Source organism: Cucumis melo, chromosome 4 (genome assembly GCF_025177605.1).
Source record: "Cucumis melo cultivar AY chromosome 4, USDA_Cmelo_AY_1.0, whole genome shotgun sequence".
Taxonomy (NCBI): Eukaryota; Viridiplantae; Streptophyta; class Magnoliopsida; order Cucurbitales; family Cucurbitaceae; genus Cucumis; species Cucumis melo.
In genome coordinates, this window is record NC_066860.1 from 7,145,175 (window position 1) to 7,167,986 (window position 22,812).

The following is a 22,812-nucleotide window of genomic DNA, read 5'->3' on the forward strand; positions in this document are numbered from 1 at the left end:
AATTTCTTTATAAATTACTATAACTTTTCGTTTTTTTTTTTTTAAATAGGGAAACTAGTATAACTTCCGACAAAAACTTTTCTTCAATAATTGAACCCCAAATTTAAAAAGGGAGGCAAAATATATATTTATATATATGGATAAAAGGACCCTTCTTATTGAGTACCCACAAAATGTAGCCTTTGTTGTGCGGCAACAATATAAGATCCACGGATAAACATTACACATAAATAAAGGAAGTGGGAATATAAAATTCACCATTAGAAGAGCTTGAATTAATTTACTGTGTAAAGATGAGAAGGTAACCGTGAAGTGACCAAAACATTAAGAGGAACCACCTTCTCGTTAGCCATTCCGAAATTCTCCGACATATCAATAGGTTCTTTGGTCGGGTTTTTGACATCAAAGGAATGTAAAAACCCAGCCAAAGCAAAATGCACCATTTGAAGTCCAAACGCAACTCCAGGGCAACCTCTCCTTCCACTCCCAAATGGAATCAACTCAAAATTATTCCCTTTCAAATCCACATTCTTATGGGTTGTCAAGAATCGCTCCGGCTTGAACTTGAATGGGTCGGGCCATACACGTGGATCTGTTTGAATCTTCCAAAGGTTTGGGATCAATTGGGTGCCTTTTGGGACAAAGTAGCCGGCTACAATGCAGTCCTTGTAGAACTCACGTGGTCCTAATAAAGGGCCTGCTGGGTACATTCGCATAGTCTCTTTGATTATGGACTGTAAATAAACAAGATTTGGTATGTCTGACTCCTTCAGTCGTCTGTCTCGGCCAACCACAGTGTCGAGCTCTTGCTGTGCCCTTTCGAGGACGTGTGGGTTGTTTAGTAACAATGACATCGCCCATGTTAGAGTTACTGTCGTGCTTTCAGTTCCACCGGCTACCATATTCTACACAGTTCGTTCAATTACTATAAAATTTTTATCAAATTATATTTTTTACTTTGACGTTAAATAATCTATCCGTAAACCCAAAAAATTAAGTGATGGGTTACTGGAAATTTGACTATATATCTAAAGTTTAACCTGTATTGTTTGGATATGGATTAATGTTGATGTTAAAAGAAGTTAAATTATAAAAAAGAATACCCTTCAACTGTATTTTTCTTCTTTTTTTTTTTTTTTTCCCTTAAGCTAGCTTGAAGGCAACTTTCAAGAATTTCAAAAATAATATTCAATCGTGTATTTTGAATTAAAAGTATTATAAAAAAAAAAGATAAATTTTTATAAACTTTCGTAAATGTAAAAAATTATTAAAATATTTACCATCGGCGTAACGGAAGCATAAAATTAGTCATTTTTTAAATATTTTAGGTTTGCCTTTGATCTTTCTTTCCCTACGGATCGTCTTTGTTTCGCTTTTTCTATCATCTTTTTTCTTTCTTTTTTCATTGTTCTTCTTTTTTTTTTTTTATTATTTTTTTATGTCGTTTAGATTGGGATAGCCAAATCTGATTTCTTTTTATAGTTTTTCTTCTTTTCTTTTTCTTTTACTCCATGCATCGTCTTTCTTCTTTTCCTCCTCTTTTTTATGTCGTTTAAATTTGAGGTAGCAAAATCTAAAAGATTGTGTATAAAAAGAATCTTGAAAAAAGCCTTACAAAAGAATTAAAAAAAAAAAAGCGTTTAGCCAAATCTAAACAATCGTGTACCAAAGAATTTTGGAAAAAAAAATAAACGATCACGTAAACAAATCTAAACGATCGTGTACATTGAAAGAAAATCTTTTAGCCAAATCTAAAAGATCGTGTAACCAAATCTAAACGATCATTTAACCAAATTAAACGATCGTGTAATCAAATTAAACGAGCAAGCAAATTAAATGATCGTGTAACCAAATTAAACGATAAAATTGAAAAAATAAATGATTTAAATTTGGTTATCCAAATCTAAATTACCAAATATAAACAATCGTGTATCGAAAATAGCCAAATCTAAACGATCGTTTACATTTGGCTACTCTAATCTAACTGATTTTTTTTTCAAGATTTTTTATACACGTTTTTTTATTTTTATTTTTTTACACGATTGTTTACTTTTTTCCACCATAGTTTACATTTGGCTACTCCAATCTAAATGATTTTTTTTCAAGATTCTTTATACACGATCTTTTAGATTCTACTATTTTTTGTACACGATGTAAAAAAAAAAGCAAAAGAAGAAAAGCGATGGAAAGAAATCGCAGAGAAAAAAGAGAAGAGGAAGACTAGAAAGACGGTGGAAAAACAAAAAAGAATGAAAAGAAGAAAAACGATGGAAAGATTAAACGATGTAAATAAAGAATTGAAAAAATAAGAAAGATGATGGAAAGAAATTGCAAAAAAAAAAAAAAGAAAGAAAGAAGAAATACGAAATCGCAGGAGAAAAACGATGAAAGAAATAGTAGGAGGAAGACACGAATCGCGAGGAAGAAAGGAAACATGGAAGGGCAAACCATAAATATTTAAAAAATGACAAACTTTATGAGTTTTATCATACGGGCCGTAAATAGTTTGGTGTTTTATTAGGTTTACAAAAGTTTCCCTAAAATGTTTCTCTAAGTGCTTGCTAAAATTTTAGAAAATGGTAAATAACTCCCGGATTTCAAAGTTTAGGAGTAAAAATTGAGAATTAAGCAGAACAGACTTACAAGGGTTGTGGCTTTGATGATGGTATCACCATCATAGTAACCTTCAATCTTTTTGCCATCATATAGAGAAACAAGAGCATCTATAAAATCTCCATCTTTTCTACCACAACATGAAGAAGTTCTATTACGCTTGTGCTCATCCAGCCATTCCCTTAGAACCACGTCGAATCGTGTGGCTATGTTTCCATCACCTTCACTTGTCTATTAAATCCTAGCCATCCGATCAGAGGAACATAATCTCTCAACAACCCTTGACCCATCAAATGGAATGAATCCCTAATTGCCAACTGAAAATCTTTAGCTTGTTTTTCACCTCCCTTGGCGTTTGGACCGACACATCGTTTTCCGATGATGATCTTCAGAAGCAGATTCACTATCACATTATTGGAAATGACTTATTGGGCTTGGCCCAAATAGCAAAACCATCTTGGTTGTCCCACATGGATAAATCTTGAAGTAGGATGAGGAAATATAAACTATTATCTTTCAAGAGGACTACAAACCAAGTTTGGTGGTGATAGCATAACCCTGTCACACACGCGCGCCGCCGCCGCCGTCCGTCCGGGCGGGCTCGAGCAACCGCGCTTGCGCGAAAGATGGGAATATAATTTTATTTTTTATTTCTTTGCAGCTAAGGGACACGTGTAATCTTTTTAGACAGTCAAGGCATTCACGTACGTGGCGTACTCTTAGGCGGTTCAAACATACGTGAAACGTGTCCAACGTTCTGCCAGACTTTTGCGAAGTTCACTCTCGTCCCCTTCTTCCCGTAAAAGACTCTCCTCCATACACTTCCTCCCTCACCCCTCTATAAATTGGAGAGCACTCATCCATCAGAAATCACAATTTACTTCGATCTTCTCTTCCTCTCTTCCTCTCATCCGTCCTGTGTTCTGAGCCCTTTAAGCCTTTGTTTCTATTCCCTGTACTTACGAGTGCACGTTCGTACCAGGGAAGCTGTGTTAACCTTGGGGAGCAAACGGCATAACGATTAGCACCACGGTCAGCCGAAATTGCTTTCAGGGCAGTGGTTCGTCACGGCACACCAATAATTCTGATCGACCCTATCTTCTAACAATCTGAAAGCAAATATGTCGATCAAGACTTCCAACAAAATCCTACCGGACCTGTCTAAACTTGAGCCACTCGACGGAACAAACTACCGCCGTTGGTCCCAAAAGTTGCTAATCTTCTTTGAGCAACTAGAAGTCGATTATGTCCTCACCACAGATCTCCCGACATCTGACCCCCCAACTACCACGTCAACATCCTCTGATCCAGAATCATCTACGGGACCTCTTACAGCTGTTGCTGTCACTGATCAAGTAAAGAAGGACGAAGTGATTGATTCTGAAAAATATGCAAAGGATAACAAGACCGTTCGAGGACACCTGTTAAACCATATGTCTGATCCGATGTTTGATCTCTTCGTAGTCCAAAAATCTGCCAAGGACATCTGGAGCACCCTGGAATCACGGTATGGAGGAGATGATGCTGGACGGAAAAAATATGTGGTTGGAAAATGGCTACAATTCCAGATGACTGACGACAAACCAGTCGTGGAACAAATTCATGAGTACGAGAACTTGGTGGCAAACGTCCTGTCTGAAGGCATGAAGATGTGCGAAATACTTCAAGCAAATGTCCTGTTGGAAAAATTTCCTCCATCCTGGAATGACTACCGTAATCATCTCAAGCACAAGAAGAAGGATCTAAGGCTCCCAGAACTCATCAGTTCATATGCGCACGGAAGAAGCCAACAGACTGAAAGATAAGTTAGCCTCCCAAAATTTAAATTCAGTTAATGCTAACTTAGTCGAATCATCCTTTGTGAACAGAGACAGAACGAAGCAGGAACAAGGACATAAAGGGAAAAACTCAGAGAAGAGACAATTCAAGACCACTGGGGGACAAATTAAGAAGAAAAAGCTGGTCTGCTACGTGTGCGGAAAGGAAGGGCACAAATCATACCAGTGCAACCAGAGGAAAGGGAGGCCAAGTCAGAAACCAACACCTCAAGCCAATCTAGCAGAGCAAGACAGTGAGATCATAGCAGCCATAGTAGAAGCCAATCTGATAGAAAACAAGACGGACTGGATTCTCGACACTGGAGCCTCGAGACACTTCTGCACCAATCGTGAACTACTCCATGACTACGAAGACACTGCTGATGGAGAATGCATGTTCATGGGAAACTCAGCCACTGCAGGAGTAATCGGGAAAGGGAAGGTTATTTTAAAGTTAACTTCTGGCAAAACTTTATCTTTAAGTAATGTTCTATATGTACCTTCCCTACGTAGGAACCTGGTGTCTAGGAGTCTGTTGAATCGGGCCGGGCTTAAAATTGTGCTAGAAGGTGACAAAGTTGTCCTCACGAAAAATGGAGATTTTGTCGGTAAGGGGTATCTGTCTAATGGCCTGTTTGTGCTAAACACGATTTCTATGAATGCAAATGCTTCCAGTTCTGCTTACTTGATTGAATCTGCAAACTTATGGCATGGTAGACTAGGACATGTGAACTTTGCATCAATTAGAAAACTTAAAGACATGAGACTCATTAATACCTCTGAGACGCATGAAACTGGTAAATGTTCTATTTGCATAGAAAGTAAATTCCATAAGAAGCCCTTCAAACCAGTTGAATATAGAACTACTGAGCTGTTAGAATTAATTCACTCAGATCTAGCCGACTTTAGAACCACTGCCAGTAGAGGTGGTAAAAACTACTATGTATCCTTTGTTGATGATTACTCTAGATTCACTAAGATATACCTGACAAGAACAAAAAATGAAGCTGTCAGTATGTTCGTAAAATTCAAGGCAGAATCTGAGAATCAGTTAGGAAAAAGGATAAAAAGATTAAGATCAAATAGAGGTGGTGAGTATTCCGATAAAACTCTTAAAGAATTTTGTGAATCAAATGGTATCATCCATGAATTTACTGCACCCTACTCACCACAACAAAATGGCATAGCAGAACGAAAAAATAGAACTCTTAAAGAAATGATGAATGCCATGTTATTAAGCTCTGGTCTATTTGATAATATGTGGGGGGAAGCCGTGTTGTCTGCATGTTTTATTCTTAACAGGATTCCCCACAAAAGGCTAGACAAAACTCCATACGAACTCTGGAAAGGACATGCACCAAATCTTTCCTACCTCAAGGTCTGGGGATGCTTGGCTAAGGTACCACTTCCTGCATTGAAGAAAACTACGGTAGGACCTAAAACCTTTGACTGCATTTTTATCGGGTATGCTCAAAATAGTGCTGCATATAGGTTCATGTGTTTAAATGACAAAACTATAAATGAATCTAGAGATGCAGAATTCTTTGAGCATGTTTTTCCGTTAAAACAATCATTGTATGCTCCTAGCCTTTCTGACAGAATGCATGATCCTGAAATCGTTAGTGAAATACCTGTTTCTGAAACTGTTGATACACCAAACCTAAGTTGTGAATTAGAACCTAGGAGAAGTAAAAGACAAAGAACTGAGAAAAGTTTCGGTCCAGATTTCCTAAGCACCTTCATAGTGGAAAGGCGTGATGAAATTGACTGTAACTTCACAAACTTGTTCTTAATAGATGAGGATCCTAAAACTTACCAAGAAGCGCTAAACTCTGTAGATTCAAGGATGTGGAAAGAGCCCATTAAAAGTGAATTGGACTCACTGGCCATGAATCATACATGGGAACTGGTGGATCTTCCTATGGGAAACAAGCCAATTAGATGTAAGTGGATCTTTAAAAGGAAAACAAAACCAAATGGATTAATAGAAAGATACAAGGCTAGATTAGTGGTAGTAGGATATACCCAAAAACAAGGTGTTGACTATTTCGACACCTATTCCCCTGTAACTAAGATAACCACAATTAGGGCCTTGATTGCTTTGGCCGCAATACATAATCTTCTTATTCATCAAATGGACGTAAAAACAGCCTTTTTAAATGGTAACTTAGAAGAAGAAATTTATATGACACAACCAGAAGGCTTTAAAATCTCTGGGCAAGAAAACAAAGTGTGTAAACTGAGAAAGTCCCTATACGGTCTCAAACAAGCTCCCAAACAGTGGTACGAAAAATTTAACAACACGTTGATAACCAATGGATTTAAAATAAATTCCTCTGACACGTGTGTTTATTCAAAGATGGTTGGAGCTGATTGCATATTAATATGATGTTGTGTACCCAACAAACTACAATTAAGCAACCACATAGCTAGTCACTTTACTATTTAGAATACGTTGAACATGATTCTCTCGTTAATGTTTGTGATTCAGGAATTTGAAAATCATCTGACATTACATTAGGTTTTTTTACTTTCTATCTTGGTTTTCTATTATTGTTAAAATGGATATTAATTGTTATTATCCAGATTGAAAATGTCCAAGATATCTATCCCAATATATTGATATCTTAATTTTCCTCACATTTTAATAAAAGTATCGTACAAGGTTGATTTCGAGAGATATTTTAAACAAATTATAAATTAATTGTAGAATAAGAATAGAAATTGAGTTGAATATCGTCTAGTGTTAAAAAGTTACGTAAAAATAAATATTTTATTATTTTCAAACAAGTTAGAATGTTTAATAACTATATTATATTTATATTAGTGATATTTGGTCTGTTTATTTTCTATATGAATCTTTTGTATGATACCATGAAAACATCAATTCATCTCTTATATATCAATACAGAATCTATTAAAATATAGAAATATCATTGAAAAGATAAATATACAAAATGAAACTTTAATATTGTGGTTATTATTCTGTTTCTTTTTGCTTGTACGTGGCTAATGTAGGTCCATAAATAAAAACACAAAATCTGACAAATTTTGAATAACAAACTCAACACATATGTGCTATGTTTTGTCTTGTTTCATCCCATCGATTTTGGGTAACTATTCTTTTCAGTCCTTTATCACAAATTGTGATTTCAACTTGGAGGAAAAACAGCTCAATCCACAATCTCCATATCCGATCCGAATTATTATTCGTATTGGTTTTTTAGGCCTTTGTCGTGTTTTATTGATGTGGCTAACCTTTTAGTAATAAGTATTTGAGCTCTAGAGATTACAAAGTCTATATATGTTTATAATATTTTGGTTGTTTTCTCTTTTTTCATACATTTATTAACTATTCAACACTTTCAAGTATATTGTGGTAGCTTCTTAAATAACTTTTTCAATATCTACATTATTGCATAATGTTGACAAGTAGGGTACTCTAATAGAAAAAACGTTACAGTTGTTGTTCCTATAAATATCTTGTAATGTATTTTAAAACAATAATTGAAAAACCAAATAAACGACGATATAGATTCAAAAGTGTGTCTAACTTATCATTAATAATGGAAATAAACGATTTACAATCTACATTTTTTCCTGACCTTAGGAATAGTTCTAAAAGATCCTTGAATGTGTTTCATTTCCTTTACCTGTCATAATCGTGAAGGACTAAACATCAGGAACTTAAGTGGAACGAAAGAAGAAGAAGCAAAACAAACTTCTTTTCTACAGAGGATGAAGCTGGACACTTTTTGACGAAAAAGGTTTCGAAGGTTTTGAAACTCCTCCACAAGAAGCAAAAACCCGAAGAAGATGATTGAAGGAACCCATTCAAGAATTTCAAGAAAGAAAATGGAAATAAAAAATCTGAAGAAGACGACTGAAGCAAAAACTTGAACATTTCCCTGCCATGTGCTGAACGTTTGAAGGGTTTTGAAGATAATTTTTCGGTGATCATTCCGCGTAACCTCTTTCGGTGAATGTTTGAACATTTGAAGGATTTGAAGCACATTTATGAGAATAGTCTTTCCAGTACGATTTGAAGAAAAAGTACGAGACAACAACCCCAATTTCTATTTTGAAGTTGTTGTTTAGATGGAGATGATATTCGGCTTTTAAGGGAAAATGAAATTTTGATGGGTTTTAATTGATTTGATCACTAGAAGAAATCTAGGCTTTAATGTCAGGTGGAAAAATGAAAAATGAGCTTTAATGTTGCTTTTCAAAAGGCAGATGTTTAATGTCGGTTTTAAACCGACATTAAAGCCGACATTAAAGAGAGAGCTTTAATGTCGGTTTAAAATCGACATTAAACATCCTCCTTTTTTAAAAGCGACATTAAAGCTCATTTTTTATTTTCTTTAATTTTGTAAAAACTTAATGGTTTGTCTCTCTTACTTTACTCTTTTCTCTCCAAGCCATACGATTTTACAATCTCTTTCACTTTCTCACTTCCTCAATTTTTTCCTACTCCTTTCAATCTTCATCTCATGCCTCCGATCCCTAACTCTACCTCGAACAACCGCCGCAAGAAATCCATCGAGCCAACCCGTGCTTAGTCATCGTCGAATCCAATACCGTCATCCCTCGTGCCCAACCTTGTCGTCGAACCACCACGCACCCAACCTTGTCGTCGTCTTTGTTATGAAAAAATTAATTAATTATTTGCCCACTGTCCACTCTCTCCCATTCTCCTCCTTCTTCACACTCTTCGTTCCATATCCACAACCTATTTCTTCTCTCTGAATTTCCACTTCTATAGGTCGATACTCCTATTCAATACAACCCTCTGGACGATTTGGATTTCTCACAGCATTTTTTATAACCTTCATGAATCTTTCAAATGGATACATCCATCGCAAATAAATGGGTCCACAAAGTTTTACTTCTCTAACAAGGTGTACAGTGAGATGGGCCATTATCGTGAAGAATGAAGGAGGAAAGGAATATGCTTCTAATCAGACCTATTTATGTTTTAGAGACTTAAACGATGGACAAGGGTTGGATGAAACTTAGGAATAAGTTTTTCCTTGAGTATAGAGAGGGAGTGGCCTAATTTTTAGAAGTTGTCAAGTTCCATGTTAATGTCTACTGACGAATAAAGTGTGCGTGCAAAAGATGTATAAACTCAAATTGGAACTCACTAGAGGGTGTGGAATGACATCTACTATCTAGTAGAATATCCCCCTACTACACAAAATAAGTGTATCATCGAGAGTCAATTAGCTTTAAAGGTATAGAAAACTTTGAGGAAGGAACTAGTAGTAAACCTTTTGATAAAGGAGCTAGTAGTAGTTAGTTTGATGAAGAAGATGATACGTTTGGTATGTTGAATGATTTACAAGTCCTCATTGAATAGGAAAAGGAAACGAAGGAAGGTCGCTTGGAGGATGATATGTCGGGGAATATTGGGGTAGATATAGATGAAGATACAACAAACATATTTAAGGACTTATTGAATGAAGCACGTAATGAGTTGTACCTGGTTGTTCTTAATTTTCTTCCTTGAATTTTTTGGTTAAGTTGATGCATGTGAAGGTTCTAAATGGTTTGAGTAATACGTTCTTCCACATATTGTTAGAACTCTTAAGAGTAGCGTTTCCAATGTATAGTAGTACTATCTCTAGTTCATTTTATGAAGTCAAACAAAAACTTCGTAACTTCTGCTTGGGATACAAGACTATTCACGCGTGCAAGTACAACGATTTGCAACATTGCCCTACTTGTGGCAAGGCTCGGTACAAGGTTAAACATAACAGAGGGAAAAAAGTTATGTATAAGATATTGTGCTACTTTCTTTTGGTACCAAGATTACAACGGTTGTTTGTATCGCAGAAAGGGTCCGCTGATATGAGATGGCATAGGGATAAACGTGTTGAAACAGATGATGTGTTATGACATGCAGCTGATGTAGAGGGATGAAAGCACTTTGATTCTGAATTTCCTGATTTTGCTTCTTATCCACGAAATGTGCATTTGAGGTTGACTTCAGATGGGTTTAACCCATTTCGTCAAATGAGTACCTCGTACAGTACGTGACATGTTGTGTCACTTCCTTACAATTTGCCACCATGGAAATGCATGAAATAGACAAATTTCTTCATGTCACTGCGCATACCCAATCCTATATCTCATGGTAGAGAAATCGATATGTATCTCCAACCTTGTTGTGGACGATTAATGACCTTCCGATGCATGGTGACCTATTAAAGTGGAGAACAAAGTATTGGGAATGTGCCCTAGTTTAATATATATATGCTTATTGTACTCATATATATATAATCTTATTCTTCTCTCATTGTTTAAATTCTAAACTTTGTATATTCTACTGGGAGTTTTAGTTCAACTGGAATTTGTTGGAATTTATGTCCTAAAACACATACTTTGTTATTTGATTCAATAAAGTTTATTATTGAATGCTATAATCTTAAAACCAATAAATTAAGGTTCCGAGGCTGTTTTACTAAGTTTGTAATTCAGTTGAACTTTATGTAGAGACATAAACATGGATTAAGTTCGAGTTAATAGCCCAAAGAGTCTATAGTGTATAAATAAGGTTGGGCTCCTTATTATGGAAAAACACTATGGATGCGGCCCGCTCCGTCATTAGTACAAACGATGTAATCCTGAATTGTTATTGTAAAGACATGGGAGAGGGGGCATCCTATGTAAATGGTTTGCATAAGATTGGAACCACGAAATAGTTACTTTTAGTTATAACACCGTAAACTATAAAATGATTATTTCAATTATGATGACCTCGGTAACTTGATCTTAATCTTGAACAAACTATGAACTTTTGTTCATTCGGTAGTATCCTTATATCTGCATAGGAGAAGGCAGCTCATCTTCGCTGGCTCAATAAGCCTCCTATTTTAGGATAAGACCGAGTGGATAGCTAGGGACATAGGGTGTAAGACAAAATTCACTCCTACCCACTTATGGGATAGTAGATAGGTTGTTCCCTAAAGGACTGAATCCAAGTTTTGAACAAGGGGCCCTACCTTCTCATTGGCTCGAGAAGGTTTCAGGTTTATAGGTTGAACCTTAAACCAATTGTTCAATAGTGGATCAATGGGTCTTAAGGAGGAAGATGTAATCTTGGGTGTAAAACAGTATTTTGACCCAGTAAAGATTATGAACAACCTGTGAAGGATCGACTTACTCATCATGGTTAATATCAGGTGGACAGAAATATATCTATAGTGAGGGGAGTGCAACTATGAGTCTTTAGTGGAATGACATATTAGTTAACAAATATTGATTAAGCTTGGTCTAAAAGAGTTTAGCCAGTTAATCTCGAATTGTTGGAGCCCATGATCTATAGGTCCATTAGGTTCCCTTACTAGCTCATATGGATTCAACTAAGAACAATATGTTGAAATAACTCGAATTATACGAATTAGGAAAAGAGAGAGAAACCGACAAGTATATAAGATATAAGTCGGTAGATATAAACTTTAAACTTTGTGTTCAAATATGATTTAAATAAATATAGATTCATATTTAGAAGCTTGGAATGTTTTAAAACGGTCAAAGTTGTAAAAGCCAACATGTTGACTTTTGACTTTGAAAAATAAAACTTTGACCGAAATTTATATTCAAATAGGATTAAAATTTTAGAAAAATGAATGCGGATTCATACTCGGGAGGCTAGAATTAGTCAAGACGGGTAAAATAGAAAAAAGTCAAAAAGTTGACTTGTGACTAAGAAAAGACAAAGTTTGACTTTGACTTAATTGGTCAAATGATTAAATTGCCCTTTGACTAATTTCCTTTTTAACTAAATGTTAGTGGAAAATGTGGCAGCTTATAATGAATTAGAAGACACTAATTCCATTAAAGCATGATCCTAGTCTTCCACTGCATGTTAAGATTATATGAAATAAATTGCATGCATTTTGCATGTAATTTTTCTATATAAACTTCTCATTTCAGAATGAGAAGATGATGATGATTCTCATAAAATTATCTAAACGATACACCTACCTCCATTTCTTCTCTCTAAAAGTTTTCTTCATTAAACGAGTCCCACAACTTGGTTCTTAATCTTGAGATTAGTAGGTTAACATAGTGGTTGTCCTTTGCTCGTGATCATCAAGGGAGAAGAAGTTTTAGAACGAATTAGAAGTTAAGAAGTACAAAGGTAAACTCATCGTTTACCTTCTCTAATCTTCATTTAGGTCTATTGTTTAGTTGTTGCATGTTAATTTCTAAATCGTTTAGATGCGTATGGAGTAAAGCATGATCCTAGTCTTCCACTGCATGTTTTTCTGATGTTTTTCCCATCATAAAGGGGTATCAGGTATGTCTCATGCATATAGAATATCGTTTAGGATATGAAGTAGAATATCTTTCATGGGATATAGACGCTATCTTCTAGAGAACCACGTGTGGCATAAAAGTAGGCTACATGATGGAAAGGTAGAGTGTAGGGCTTCTCCAGTTGTGATGAATGAGTATGAAATCTAAGAACAGCTAGATCAGTTGGAGTTTCCAGTTATGAGAAACATTCTTCAATAAAGGATAAAAAAAGAAAGAGAGATTTTAATTGGACGAAGATAAGTTTTTTTTTTCAAATTTCCTTACTGGTCGAGACTACTGTTATATCACAAACTTGACGTAATGCACATTAAGAAGAATGTTTGTGACAATTTACTGGTACGTTGTTGAATATCGAGGGAAAACCCAAGGATACCTTGAATGCTCGGTTGAACCTACAAGATCTGAAGATAAGAAAAGAATTGCACCTTATAGAAGTTGGTAATCGATTGGTCAAGTCACACGCGAGCTACACATTGACTAATAGTGAAAGAGTTGAGTTTTACAAGTTCTTGAAATTAGTTAAGTTTCCCGATAGATTTTTTTCTAATATATCGCGATGTGTGCATGAAAGAGAGAGAAAAACATCATGACTCAAAACATTGGACTTTCATCTTTTATTACATTGATTGCTACATATTGGTATTCGAGCATTCTTACCAAAAAAATGTGTACACTGCTACTACCGAACTATGTAGTTTTTCTTGTGACTTATGTGATAAAACGACAAGAGTAAGTGATTTGGACAGATTGCAAGCAGACATCATAATCACACTTTGTAAGTTGGAAAAAATATTTCCACCTACCTTCTTTAGCGTGATGGTACATCTAGCCATTTACTTACCATATGAAACCAAGGTTACTAATCCGGTTTCTTATTGTTGGATGTATCCCATTGAAAGAAGTCTACACACTTTAAAAAAGTATGTTAGAAACAAAGCACGTCCGGAGGGGTCAGTTGCAGAAGCATATGTGATGAGTGAATCGATCACCTGTTGTTCGCGTTACCTAAGTTGTATATAGACTCGATTCATAAGAGATGAGCGAAATGATGAAAACATTCTAGAGGACAAGGTAATTGGTGATTTTGAAACTTTTAAGCAGAAAGTACGACCCTTAGGTGTGCCAACTCTCCGTACTGTATCACAGGAAGAGAAACGCCTCTTCCATTGGTACGTCATTAACAATGTAGACGAAATATCAGAGTATCGCAAGTAAGCATTTCTTATCTTCGTATTTCTTAGGTTTAGTTTTTGAGTATTTGTTATACATTGTTGTTACACAAATTAAACTCATAATCATCCCTGTCAAGAAACATCTGAGATTAATACGTCGACAGACTCAAAATGCTATTGATTTGTACAAAATACATCAACAGGGATTCCCTGAATGGTTTGGAACACGGGTATATAGCATGTTTTCTTGTGACATGTATGCATTAACGTATTTAAGCATGTGAATGTGTATAATGATTGTCACATTAATTTCAGGTCATAGAACTGTGTGAGTCTAAAAATCTATCTAACGATTTCTTCTCACTTGTGATTGGACCATCATTTTACATTTGTTATTACAATGGATGCACATGGGTGGGTTGAGATTTCACACATCAGAACCTGATGTCCGACACACTACACAAAACAGTGATGTGATGGTAATTGGTGAAAGCGATGCAAGTGGAAGTGGCGACAATAATTTGGACGATGTTCTGGACGAAGTGTTGCATGTTCAAGACCCGTTGAGAAGAAATGTTTCCCTATTTAAGTGTCGATGGTATGACACAGACGTCAACAAAAGTCAAAGAACACACGTTAAACTAGGGTATAAATCTCTCAACCCGTTCCGTTTTTGGTTCGTTGAAGAACCTGTAATTCTTGAGACGTAAGCATAACAAGTCTTTTACCTAGATGACCCAAAAAATGATAGCAATTGAAAACCTGTGCAAGTCGTCCAGAATAAGTGTATATGGGACGTGAAAGGAAAAACATCAAAAAGCATGCAGCAACGAAAAAAGGATCATGCTTTACTCTATATGCACCTAAACGATTTAGAAATAAACATGCAACTACTAAACAATGGACCTAAACGAAGAATGTAAAAGGTAAACTATGAGCTTACCTTTTGTAGTTTTCAACTTCTTCTTCGGTCCAAAGCTTCTTCTCTGCCTGAAGATCACGAGAAAGGACAACCACTATGTTGACCTACTAATCTTAAGACCAAGAACCGAGTTGTGGGACTTGTTTTTGTCAAGATTAACTTTTAGAGAGAAAGGATGGAGGTAGGTGTATTGTTTAGGTAATTTCTGAGAAAACATCATCATCTTCTCATTCTGTAATGAGAAGTTTATGTATAAAAACTACATGCAAATTATTTCATATAATCTCAACACCTAATTAATTCATTAACTATTTAATGAAATTAGTGGTTTCTAATTCACAATAAGCTGCCACATTTCCCACTAACTTTTAGTTAATTAAGAAATTAGTCAAAGGGCCAATTTGGTCATTTGACCAATTAAGTCAAACTCAAACTTTGACTTTTCTTAGTCAAAAATATACTTTTTTGACTTTTTGCTATTTTACCCGTCTTGACTAATTCTAACCTCTCGAGTATGAATCCGCATTCATTTTTCTAAAATTCAAATCATATCTGACTATAAATTCCGGTCAAAATTTTGATTTTTAAAGTCAAAAGTCAACATGTTGACTTTTACAACTTTGACCGTTTCAAAACTTTCCAAGCTTCTAAATATGAATCTATTTAAATCATGTTTAAACATAAAGCTTAAAGTTCATATCTACCGACTTATATCTTATATATTTATCGGTTTCTCTTTTTTTTCTTAGTTCGAACAATTCGAGTTACTTCAACATTCTTGTTCTTAGTTGAATCCATATGAGCTAGTAGGGGAATCTAATGGACCTATAAATCATGGGCTCCATCGATTCAAGATTAACTGGCTAAACTCTTTTAGATCAAGCTTAATTAACATTCGTTAACTAAAGAGTCATTCCACTAAAGACTCTTAGTTGCACTCTCCTCACTATAGATATATTTCTGTCCAGCTGATATAATCATGATGAGTAAGTTGATCCTTCACAGGTTGTTTGTAATCTTTGTTGGGTCAAAATACCGTTTTATCCCCGAGACTACATGCTCCTTAAGACCCACTAATCCACTATTGAACAATTGGTTTATGGTCCAACTTATAAACCTGAATCCTTCTCGAGCCAATGAGAAGTTGGGGACCCTTGTTCAAGACTTGGATTTAGTCCTTAAGGGAACAACCTATCTACTATCCCAGAAGTGGGTAGGAGTGAATTTCGTCTTGTACCCTATGTCCTTAGCTATCCACTCGGTCTTATCCCTTAAATAGAAGGCTTATTGGACCAGCGATGATGAGCTGCCCTAACCTATGCAGATTTAAGGATACTACCGAATTAACATAAGTTCATAGTTAGTGCATCATTAAGAATAAGTTACATAGGTCATCATAATTGAAATAGTCAGTTTATAGTTTACTGCGTTATAACTAAAAGTGACTATTTCGTGGTTCCAGTCTTATGCAAACCATTTACATAGGATGCCCCCACTCTTATGTCTCTGCATGACGATTCAGGATTACATCGTTTGTACTAACTATGAAGCAGGCCGCATCCATAGTGTTTTTCCAGTATAAGGCGCCCAACCTTATTTATCCACTATAGACTATTTAAGCTATTAACTCTAACTTAATCCATGTTTATGTCTCTACATAAAGTTCAAGTGTATTGACAAACTCAGTAAAATATCCTCGAGACCTTAATTTATTGGTTTTAAGATTATTGCATTCAATAATAAATTTTATTGAATCAAATAACAAAGTAAGAGTTTTAGGACATAAATTCCAAGAGGACGTGCTAGAAGTGGACAATGTTGAGAATGAGCACCTGAATGTACTAGAAATCGTTGTTAACCATCGAATGGATGAGCACATCGAGGATGACACTTTGTGCAGGACTAACGTTGATCCCACAATCATTGAAAGACCGTTGTGCATCATATCACTAACGACTTCATTGACGATGTGGATGAACACTTGTCACATGTAAGTGGAACAAGCGACAACGACGGATGATAGTAACGAACCATGTACCCACATATTTATGTAGTTTATATATTTCGATTCTAGTTATGTGTTTGTATTTGCTTATTGAATGTTTGTTTTGTATGTGTACAGACCCTATATCGTCATTCCCGAGTAGTTTCGATGAGACTGATGCTATATTCCTCGAGTTTCGAAAGGCACTAGATAACCCTTGGGAGGGTCGTCGTCGGTGAGTGACAATTTAAGTGAGTCTAATAATAGTATACATTTTAACTTAGGATTATTTGAACTTTGTTTCTGACATTATATGTTCTTATAATTTATTAAGCAGGTACTTCTCAACCATCTCTGACTCTGACTCCTAAGAGACGTGCGCAGTCTCGACTCTTGGAGTTGGAGCTCTACGTTGTAGCCAATAGGCAGATTCTGATGATGATCGCCCCTGGCACGGAGAAACTATTTTTCCACACGCTCTTCGCTTCAGCCAGGCGATAGACGTGTGTATGTGAAAGACATTTTTCGTCTGCTTCCTTAAGTGGGTGAACATAGGAGAGAATACATCGAGGTCATCGAGGCCGACCTCCAGGTAAGTTCACTACACATTTCTGTTTTCATTTGAAATATATTTAAGTTAACGAAGCTAATGTGTTGTTTTTGTAATGTGCAACAGTTTTTTGTGCTTAATTTTAATGATCAAGAAATGAATAGGTTTGTTGAGCATCAGATGCTCAACACCTTTACAGAGTTTCAGGGCGACTATCACAGACACTTCAAAAATTATAGCGACTTTGAGGAGGCTCGTGCCAATCCATCACATCTACTGGTGGGACATGATGAGGATTGACACTACCTCTGTAACCACTACATGAGCCGTGCATTCCTGATTAGCAACTAAACCCTTTTTTATGATTAATTATGATTTCAATTTTTAATTGTATAAGAAATAAACAATTTAATTGTTTTCATGCAGGAGAAATCACAGACGAACGAGGTTGCTAAATAGAAGCAGTCTTACAATCTTAGCAGCAGGTCAAAGTCGTTTCTACAACGACAGCACGAACTCGCTAAGCAAAGAGGGGAGCCGATTGACATTGTGGAGTTACTATGATAAACACACGTTTGAGATAGGACGTTCATGTCGCAAGTAGCGGAGGATGCACATGTAAGTCATCCAAGCAACACTCCTGCTCTTATTTGTCCTCTTTAATATATAATATATTTTTTCTCGTATTCTTTCAAAAAAATATATATATAATATAGTTTTTACTTACTAAGATAGTTTCTAAATTTATTACAGAATCAAATGTTAGAACTCCAGTTCCAGCCTACCGAAAAGGCTACTAAGTCACTCTCTGAGATGAGATATGCGATATGGTGTTGGGTAGACGATCGGGCTACTCAAAAGACCTTGGTTGGGACCCAAGCCCAAGGCTCGCAGGATGGCTAGAGCGAGCAGTGCCACGACCTCATATTTGCAGTCCACGGTAAAGCTCTAATTACGGGTTGTGCTTGAAGAAGTTATGCTATGGATTGAAAAATAGACGAGAAATCACGATGCATTAGTTTCAAAAGTAGAACAAATGCGGAAGCTTAGAAAAAACATGACTCGGACACAGCAAGGACCACCACATGATCCATAGCTTTGTGATACGTATATATGTTTCCATTATTCTTAAGTTCTTGAAATGACAGTATCCAGTGATGATATGCAATATGTACTAAACTTAGCCACATTTGTATCATTGTAGGACCCATGGTGTAGAATAGCGTACGAGACTCATTAGGAGATGTACGACTTTCTTTGCATTTCTTTAACGAGGAATATCTTTTATTTCTACCATGAACTTTGTTACATTTTTTGAATTTCTTTGTATTATTAACATTTAATTTTTTGTTGAATTTCTGTTTGTATCTTGTAATTTACTAATTTATTTTGAATTTTCTTCAGTTGAATAAAAAACGAATGTGAATATTTTAGGAAAATTAATCTTACAGAAAAATATTTTAGAAAAAAATTAAAACATATATTTAAAATATTTTTCGATGCAGTACATACATTGGAAATATGGGGCAAACGTCACATCGGAGATGGTTATTGTCAACACATGGATAATGTCGGATGTACAAGCATTGAGAATAGTTATTTCTGACGCATAGCTGATGTGGAGGATGGCTTGTCACCGACGCACGGTAGACTTTGGTAACGATAACGTATGGAGAAGTGTATTCCCAACACCTTTTTGGTGACGCATCGAGAATCTCTGTCCCCACGCATTGCTTCCGATGGTCTTTATGCGTCGGGAGTCACCCCACTTACACCGACGTATTTATGCATCGGGAGTCGCCTCACTTCTTGTAGTGTTTTTTATTTAGGTTTTTTTATGCATATTAACTTCTAAATTTTTTAGATTCAATTAGAGTAGAATTTGATCTGTAATTTCGCTGTGCACGTATTACTTTCCTTCACACTCCTCGTTTTGTGGAGCGTTAGCATAAGAGGGGATTATCCTTATCACTTTATTCCATTTCAAACTCTCACAACCCCCTTTTGTTTTTATTCAATTATTTTCACAATCTTTTGTTTTTGTATTAGTGCGATTTTATAAAAATTTAAAAATGATATACATTTTTAATTTTTTTTCTTAGAAAAGTATAAAAATTTTAGTTTTAGCTTTAGTTTTTTGAACTCGGTATTGTATTTTAAAATATTAGTAGAAGGTGAACACTAAAATTTGAAAAAAAAAGAAAGAAGAAACTTATGAAAATTAATTTTATTAGATTATTTAAAAAAAGTAGAAAGTAAAAGATTTAGACCTTTTTATACAAATAATCATTTGGTTTTTATTTTTTATTCTTTTATAAACATTTAGCTTGTGAACATTTTTTATTAGCTAATTACCTACTTTACAAATATTTTAAAAAAATTAAGTTGAAATTTGAAGAAAAATATAGTTTTTAAAAACTTGTTGTTATTATTATTTTTAAATTTTTGTTATTAATTTCATTCTCGTAGTTAAGAAACGTGACTTAATTTCAAAAATAACAAAAGGATTAACCAATTAAGATTTTTTGTTTATCTTTTAAAATTAAAATTAAGTTGATAATAATTATTTGCATACACAAGCTTCGATTATTGTTATTATTTTTTATTATTGTTTTACTAAATCAAAATTTGAGAAACTACAAAATAAATAAATAAATAAATAAATAAAATAAAAAATCAAAGGGTCATTTTCATTTTTAGAATTAGAATTGATCTAGAAATTTCAATTTTATTTAATCTTGAATGTTTTGGGGGAAAATAAAAATTAAATTTAATAAATATTATAAAAAATTGCAAGCAAATAATTTTAATAAAAAAATGGAAAACAAAAAGTTACCGTATGAATGCTGATTTTTTTAAGTACAAGAAAACTTAGACCCATAAGAATTTTTTTAAAAACTATATAATTTTTTATAGTTGAAATTACTTCTTAATATGATTTATTAAAATAAATATATTTGATTTGTTTATTGGATATACATTAAAGAAATATATATCATAGCACTACTATCATAATTCTTCTCCTAAACGCACACTATCATAACATTACCTATCATAGTCCTTCTGCCAAACGCATACTATCATAACACTACCTATTATAACCATTCCCCTATATTATCATAACACTACCTATAATAATCCTTCCTCCAAGCACATACTATCATAACAATAGTTTTATGATAACACTATAATTATCGTAACAATAGTTTTATGATAACACTATAATTATCATAACACTAACCCTTCATAAAAATCAACCCTTCCTCCAAACGGTTCATTTGTTGTTGTCTAGGTTGCACATCCCAACCCAATTCAATAAAAATAAATTCATATAACATTTTTACAAAAATAAAAGTGAATTTTTATTGTTTGTAACTAAACAAGAAGAACATATGCCGTTTAATACAAGAAGTAAGATATTTAAAGTTAGGTACAAACAATTATTAATGTAATTAATGGAATAAAGTACATAAATAACAATCTAATAAATTTAGCCAACTTCACACGGGTATTTTCAAGTCTAGATTTATTATATACTCAATCAATTGAGCTATATTTATTTTAAATACTATTAATATATATTGATCAATGCCCATTAGTGTGCTTAATGACCATAACCACATGCCAACCATTTAAACATCCAATATTCATGCCATGCGTCTACCAAATACTCACACTTAGTGGCCATATTATCCACTTCATGCTTGCCAAATTGCCTATAAATAGTGGTATTTGGTAAATTTGTAAGTTTGAACATGGAGAGAAATCTAAAGAAATTGGAGAAAGTGGAGAAAATTAAAAGTTTTCTTAATTACCTAGTTTTCTTTATTTATTTCATTTGTTTATATTATTATATTTTATTATTTTAATATTATATTTTCTTAGTTTTCGTAGTCCCGTTGTGCCACGTTTCACAACACATTATCAATACGAGCTTCAAACGTCTCCTCTGCCAAGGTAGGTCGTCTTAACGGTATGTCGATTTTCCCCTACTCGTGATAATTAATAAAATATATATTATTTTACATGTTTGATATATCACTAGAAGAAATATAGGCTTTAATGTCATTTTGAACCGACATTAAACGTCCTCCCTTTTGAAAACTGACATTAATTCTCCATTTTAATTTTAATTTTAATAATTTTATTTTGTAAAAAAACAACACTTTCTCTCTCATACTTTACTCTGTCGCGAATAGTTTTTCTCCTCCTCTCAATCACTTCGCGCAAGCCCTTTCTTCCCCAAATGGGATCTGCCCCTTTCTTCTCCGAATAACCATCGCCCTTTCTTCTTTGAATAACCATCGCTGCCACCATTGTGATTGTCGCCACCATTGTGCTCGCCGTCACCATTTTCGTTGTGCTCGCCTACACCTTCTAAACAAATTCTCCCGCATTTCCCACCTTCTAAACAAACTCGTCCGCATCTCCCTCTTACATTCTCACTCGTGACTATTTATGCCACTTCTACCTTTAACACTCACAGCTTCTGCACCCACCTTCTAAACAAAATTGCCCGCATCTCCCTCCCTCTCACATTCTCACCTCTTTGTGAAATCACAGTTGCTAGGGCCTTTACCGTGCTATTCAAGCTATAAGAGAATTCGGTAATGACGTCCCTACTCGACGTTAACATCTAACTCCGGTGGTGGCAGCAGAAGCGTTACAGCAACAGTAATTTTCATCTTCTTTCAAGTGGTCACGATTTTTTTGATTTGGGGTTTAAGGTACAATGTTTTTTTACTTCGATTTAGATTGCAAACCACCCTTCAATCTCAAAATTCAACACTCATTGTTTCATTATTTGAGTCATATACCGACTGTGTGTTTACGAGTTGTAAGTTTTGGATTTTATAACCCGTTGGATCTTCCCTTCAGTTCAACTTTTAGAAATTTGAACTTTTGATGTTTGCATTCTAATCTGTTTACTCAGGTTATGTGTACTTTAGTATCGTATAGGAGATTAAATTTTAAATTAAATTGCATCTAATTTCTTTTTTAGATTAAAATTTATATTTTGTTTAAATCATTATATAATGTTAGATATTCTCTGCATTTTTCCAATTTATATACGTTCATAGTAAATTCTTTTCAATTTAGCTGTATCTGTGTGTAAATTCTTTGCACGATACATTTTCTGACTGCTTTATCAAACCAATAAACATTTCATCAATTTGTGAGTGCATTTTTTGCCCATTTATTTGCATCTGCATCTGCTTCATACCAACCCATATTTCTTCTTCAAGATCCTTCAATTTCTCGCTAATCTTTCTCTTTCTCCATTGTGTAATCAATCGCGTAATGAAGGTTTTACAGGCACTTGATTCTCAGGTTCTCATTGGTTTAGTAGCGACGTTGGTTGTCATTGTTGTCGGTGTTGTTTTCCCATTTTACATCCAGAGGTTTCTTCCTATTTCGGATTTGCT

The 22,812-nt window shown here is 34.7% G+C and overlaps 1 protein-coding gene across 1 annotated transcript; it reads right to left on the minus strand.

The window, feature by feature from the left end:
- Nucleotides 1-275: 275 nt before the first annotated feature.
- On the minus strand, nucleotides 276-902 carry LOC103502568 (cytochrome P450 82A3-like). Its single transcript, XM_051083257.1, has one exon. It carries the CDS (start codon nucleotides 900-902, stop codon nucleotides 276-278), a length of 627 nt encoding a protein of 208 aa, XP_050939214.1.
- Between the last annotated feature and the right edge of the window lie 21,910 nt (nucleotides 903-22,812).

Coding starts and splice junctions, on each gene's coding strand:
- LOC103502568 (XM_051083257.1), bottom strand. CDS start 902: ATGGTAGCCGGTGGAACTGAAAGCACGACAGTAACTCTAACATGGGCG.